This window comes from Sinocyclocheilus anshuiensis, unplaced genomic scaffold (genome assembly GCF_001515605.1).
Source record: "Sinocyclocheilus anshuiensis isolate Anshui unplaced genomic scaffold, SAMN03320099.WGS_v1.1 scaffold542, whole genome shotgun sequence".
In the NCBI taxonomy this organism is placed as follows: Eukaryota; Metazoa; Chordata; class Actinopteri; order Cypriniformes; family Cyprinidae; genus Sinocyclocheilus; species Sinocyclocheilus anshuiensis.
In genome coordinates, this window is record NW_015547685.1 from 1,473,760 (window position 1) to 1,479,997 (window position 6,238).

At 38.0% G+C, this 6,238-nt stretch overlaps 1 protein-coding gene across 1 annotated transcript in view; it reads left to right on the plus strand.

Annotated features, from left to right (window-relative positions):
• Positions 1–2,155: 2,155 nt before the first annotated feature.
• The window catches only part of LOC107703251 (ras-specific guanine nucleotide-releasing factor 2), a 62,252-nt gene continuing 58,169 nt past the window's right edge, over positions 2,156–6,238 (plus strand). The window contains exon 1 of the mRNA XM_016505805.1: positions 2,156–2,711. Coding sequence (XP_016361291.1) covers positions 2,436–2,711 — 276 coding nt within the window. The 5' untranslated portion in view covers positions 2,156–2,435. The remainder of the gene's footprint in view (positions 2,712–6,238) is intronic.

The following is a 6,238-nucleotide window of genomic DNA, read 5'->3' on the forward strand; positions in this document are numbered from 1 at the left end:
ACTGAATATCATGTATTTAAATACATCATGTATTTCATCGCCTGTTTTAACATTAACTCAAAACAGTAGATCTTACAACTATGAATGATGTCTTTATATAGACATTATCCAGGTGCTTTGGTGGTAATATGCTGTATTTGTGTCCATAGGAAAAAAAAGAAAATGATGCACCTTTCTAAGATTGTTAGTGTAATGTTATATTGACATTAATTAAACTGGAGATCAAATATTTTTCTGTAAATTGGTGTGTTCATTCCATTAGTTCACCCATACGTGAAAATCCTGTCATCATTTACTCGCCCTCATGTTTGATTTTCTTTCTTCTTCTTAATTTTAACAATGCTGGTAACCAAACAGTTTTGGTGCCCATTGACAAAATGAATATTTTACAGAAGAATGTAATTGATAAAGATTTGGAATGGTAATTGGTGACAGAATGTTCATTTCTTGGGTGAACTATCCCTTTAAATTTCCGGAGTAATCTCATTGTCCTTCAAAGGTGAAGTCTGTGATGAATGATAATCAGTCTTCATAAAAGCTGAAGCAGTCAGGCTGAGAACATAAAACCCTCCTGTGTCTTCCTCCCTTACTCACATTTGCATTGCTTTGAGGTTACCGTGGTTTGCTTTAATAATATTTTAAATGTCATTTAAAATTATGAGTTATAGATTATGCTACACTTTATAAAGTAAACTGCTTTAACTGAATTTGAAAATTGATTTATGTCTGTATGTTACGAAATATGCGGAAGATCAGTTAAAACCATCTTATATTTGTCATCCTTACATGCTAAAAGTTGAGAAAAAATCATGGCAAATAAAATAAAGGAAAATGAGTGTGGATTTCTCAGATGTAATTGAAGCTTGATAGAGACTGAGAACACACAAACACACAAATTATATAATTGATAGAGACTTGTACAGTGAATGGGATGACGAGTGAAACTTTTAAACTTGATAATTCACGTGCGATAAAGGAGATGTCCAAAATGTGCAATTCTCCAGGACCAGGATTGAGAACCAGAAGCCCTGTAGTAAGAATTTGCTAACAGTGTTAGGGGTCCTTCACAAAGAATGTGTTTTTTGTAGTTAAAAACGTGAGACACAAGTCTAGAGACATGTTTTATGTTGTTGTTGTTGTTGTTGAAAATGTGCTTGCAAAAGTTGAAATTTTAACTTGAGTGCCGTGTTTTTAGAATGCTGTCATGAGACGCAAGTGCAACGGTCAAACACATTGTCTAGAGCATGTTTACTGTGAATAGAAAAACAATGGAAAACAAAAGCAGTTGAATGTAAAAACGTGTTCTGTGTGAATGGCCCCTTAAGGCCCGTTCACACCAAGGACTATAATGGTAACTATAAAATTTTAACTATCACTCTAATTCTAAGAGAACAGGGAAGTCCACATCACAGCGATAACAATAACCACACAGCTGAACGAAATTGTTGGAATCACTTTCAGAACAATTTTTTTCCAGCTCATGAGTGATAAATACACTGGTAGCCAGTCAGATTCCATTCGACTTTATAGAACTTGAGCATTTAAAGCGGCAGATGACAAAACAGCAGTATGCTTAAACAGAACAATGTTGTGTGTTGGTGTGGATGCTAATATAATTAAAGGTTTAGTTATCTTAATAGACAGCATTCTTGGTGTAAACGTACCTTTACACTTGTTTGCATGGCAGTTTATGCAGTAGTATTTAATGAAATGATAAACTATTAATGTGTTTAATGTGTAATTTCTAATGCTGCTTGTAGTTATTTTTTAGTAATTGATTTCTGAATGAGTGTCATGGGCACTGAAATGTAACTTGCATGTACCCAGTGTGAATTGTGGCTTTTCTTTAAATGCAAATTAACCTACCAGTAAAGCGCCTAATTGTACCTTGTCAGTTGCTAGAGTGATGCGCCGTAGCGCGCTTCGCCCCGCCTCCTCATTAAAACCCCTGCATCGCCCGCCTCCTTATTAAAATTTCTGTATCGCCTCGCCTCCTCGTTAAGATCTGCGAGTCTTTCTGCCCGCGCTTTCGATCCGCCCACTCATTAAAAGCTGCGCTCAGCCACAAGGGAAAGTCGACCTCAGCGCGGGAGAGAGAGCGAGAGAGACGCTGTCTCTTTAAGAGAGGATGCCAAAGCCGATTACATTGGATCTCAACCGTGATTCTCTCTCGCCGTCTGTCCACTACTATTGCTTATTTTGCTATACTGCATGAGCTAAACGCGTTGACACAGCGTTGTTCGTCGGGGTTAGAACTTTTCTTCAGGCCAGAAATGGATTGGGCTCCGAACTCGTTTGGATGAGTCGCTTATGAGCAGTGCGCGTCGGCTCGGCAACTTTCCCGTGCGCATTTCTCCAAACATCCTAAGTGGAAAGTTAAAATCACATGGGATATGGTGACAAACAAGTGAATACACATTAAACCAAGACGGAAAATGCAGAAGAGTGTTCGGTACAATGAGGGACACGCTCTGTATCTCTCCGTTATCGCGCGTAAAGAGGGCACCAAGCGAGGTTATCTCAGCAAGAAGACCACAGAAAACAGTAAATGGCATGAGAAGTTTTTTGCACTTTATCAGAATGTTTTATTTTACTTCGACACCGACCAGAGTGCTCGACCATCAGGGATTTATCTTCTGGAAGGATGCACGTGTGAACGAGTCCCTGCGCCCAAGGTGTCCACTGTTGGCAGAGAGACACTTGACAAGCTGGTGAGTTCAACGTTTCTTCAACATATCAGTTTAATAAAGGCACGAATTATGGGGAGGAGGTCCTAAATCATGTTTTCTTTATTTTACATAAACGTATGTTATTTTAACCTGCCTTTTCAACGTTCTCTTAACTAAAAAAGTTCAATTACAAGTTGTCGGAGCGCACCGAACAGACGCTCGTGAATCGAGGTCGAGTTCGCGAGATGAGGTAACCATAGCAACAGTACCATAGCGCTTAATATTAGTGTCGGATTGTAAATCGACAAATACACAAGTACGGCCATTATCACGTTACTATAGATGTCACATATTCTTAAAAACGAGCGTTCTGTTTAAAACGTCTTTTTAAATGTTGGCAGTTAGCTAATTGTCCAAAATGCGTTTTGGTTGCGCATGAGGTACCTCCAGAGATTGTGCCCTAAAATGACTGACGTAAACACCTTTAAAAATCCCAGACCCCTGAAAGTTCTTGAATAATTCACACATTAAATATAATCAAAATAATAATAAAAAAAAAAAAACTGGTAATGGAAGGAAATAAGGAAACATCTTTCTGCTTTTTGTATTTTTTTAGTACTGTTATCACAGTATGCGTAAAAGAGATCTGAAGGAATTATCACTGACATCTGGAAATCCAGCCTAATCTTCATCTTGGAGAATATATTAGTCTCTTCTGCTCATATCGTAAAAAAGCAAAACGTCGTCAGTGTGTTGGACAGTATCTAATAGATCATTGCCAGTGTCTTGTAAAAACGATTTCTTTGCTATGTGAAAACCTGTTGCATTGGGCATCACAAGTCCTCTTTTGAATCGGATTCGAGCAGTGCAGAAACGTGACCATGGTATGGAAACGTTATGCATTGATATGGATCATCGCCTATATTGACTCCTGATGTCTTTATTAGTGTGTGAGATAATAATTGAATTTCATATGGGGTTCTGAAGCCTTTTTATCATGAGCAAATGTTCCCCTTCTGCCGATATAATGCAGTGGTCTGCTGATGTCATTAAAAATGTGGGATTGTAGGTGGCCATTGATGTCAGATATTAATTTAAGTTACAAACCGTATTAGAGGCTCCCCATTCAACAGGTGCAGTCTGTTACCTCTGCACAGAAAAAAATAAAACTACTTATGCCAGTGTCATTTATGCAAAAGCATCACAAGCCATGCCTAATATGGGAATTATCCGAGCTCTATAACCACCCATGCTTGTGGTTAACACTTTAACATATGATTATTCTGTATTATATTGCGATGGAAAGTGGGCCTTCTTTAAAAGTTGAATTTCTTGAGGACCCCATGAAATCAAAGTGACAGTTTTGTGCCTTTTATTCTGTCTGTGTTAGTTTTGAGGGAATTTATACGGTAGTGTTCTTCCCAATGTTGACCAAATTAATTTTTAGCAAATAAACATGGGTGTTGTTCAGCTGGTACAGGTCACCCCCATGGTTATTTAAATGTTGCTTACAAAAGAGATATAATAAGCAGCCAATATGTTAATAGTAGGCATGCTAATAAGCAACTAGTTAATAGTGAGAATTGGTCCCTATACTAAAGTGTTATATGATGTGAAACATCTGAAAATGTAAGTGAAAAAAAAAAAAAAATGAAGACCCACTGCTAAACAACCATCACTGGGGTGTGAGTAGATCATATGAAAATATATGAATAAGGCCATACAAATTCATTGCAACCAGATACCTTTGTTTCTTGATGTAAGCCTGTTGGCATATATAACCACCTAACCATTAAGTCTGCAAAACTGCTGATGAGTTAATAAGATTCAATTTCATTTTATTGATTTAATGTTGCAGTTTAGCTTTGTTTTCTCTGCCTGTTAATGGTGCTGTGCATTTTGATTGATTGTGAACTTAAGGCTTGTTGAAAACCAGCCATACTAAAAACTTCACTTTTATAGCTGAAAAAGATTAGTTAAGCATCAGCAATCATGTAGCGCTTTGAATATTATGCCTGCTCAAACAGAAATGAGATGGCTTTTAATCTACAGATGTTATATAGTTCTCACACTGTGCGTGTTTGTACCCTGTATCGACTCTTTCCTCTGCGAGAACACAGTTAGAAATCCTCTCTCAATCACACACCCACAGACTCCCACACGGCTGCATACAAGTATGCACACTCTCTCCCACAGACAACTAAAAAGACAAAAAGGAATAAATGTGGGCTAGTCTATAAAGAGTACAGAAAGGTGTAGAAGCAGTCGATATGGGATACTGAAACTCCTTTGGGGAGAAAAAAACCCTGAGGAATAGAAAATGTAAACCAACCAAAAACGTTTACGAATAAATGTTTTCAGCTCTGCTGAAACCGATGATTAATATTCATTTCCCAGTGATTTAAAAACAAAATAGAAATGACTATTTTTGATGAGCAAAGCATACAGATTTTATAGAAATGTGTAGGTGGAGATTTCCAGCTGCTAATTTGAAACATAAAGCTTACACTAATGTGAATGAAAACCTTCCTGTGCCTGACTGATTTCATTTGTGTGTTCTTATGAAGTCCAGAACTCTTTTTATAATGCCAGATTTCTGAGGATTGGGCATTTGCTGAAAATACGGTAAATAGACGTCCTTAAGCTGGATCAGTATCATAATCTTATCATTTCTAAATAAATAATCACCTTAGAGCAACAACAAACATGCTGCATATGTATGTATTGCATGAGGAGAGCTGATCTTTGTTTTGTTCAAGCTGGATGAAGTTGATTCAGTGCATATCCTGCTGATGTTTTCAGATTCAAATTATTTTGTTTGTGCGTATAGAATAAATAATGCAACAAACTGCAGTTAGATTACAGTGATAAAGCCTTTACTGTTGTTTACTATCGCCATGCACCTTAAATGCTGATAACACCAATTCTTTATTTTTATATTCCATACACTGCCCCAAGACTCATTGATGTTTCTTGGTCTTGCGTGTAGTTCATTCATATCCAGCATATCTTATGAGCTGACAGTTTGATGAATGAGGGGCAAAGAGGTGCACTGTCTGTGGGGACTGAGTGTTTAGTTTTCAGAAGAGACCCAGGTAATAACTTCAGGGTACAGAAGGAAGGATGACAAAGTAATACTGCAAGTTTCTTGTAAACAAAGTTTAAGTTTTTTTTTTTTTTGCTTTGTTGAAATGTCTTTTGCTCGAGTTCTCTTTCTACCTTTAGCCAAAGAAATTAGTCAGCGATAAGTTGTCAACACTGGCACTATTAAAAAGGTTAGTTCACCGAAAGTAACGTCTCAGGTTACTTATGTAACCATGGTTCCCTGAGTAGGGAACGAGACACTGCGTCCTCTAGGGATCGCTATGGGGAACGCCTCGTCGTGACCCGTGTCTGAAGCATACATTGAAAAAACACCAACTCGTTGGCCGGCGACAGCCATGACGTCACTACCGGTGCGACTATAGTATAAATAGGCGCCGGGAGCATACATAATTCACTTCTTCGTCTGAAGCTTGCGTCCGCAGCATGGCAAGAAACCTAGAGGACGCAGTGTCTCGTTCCCTACT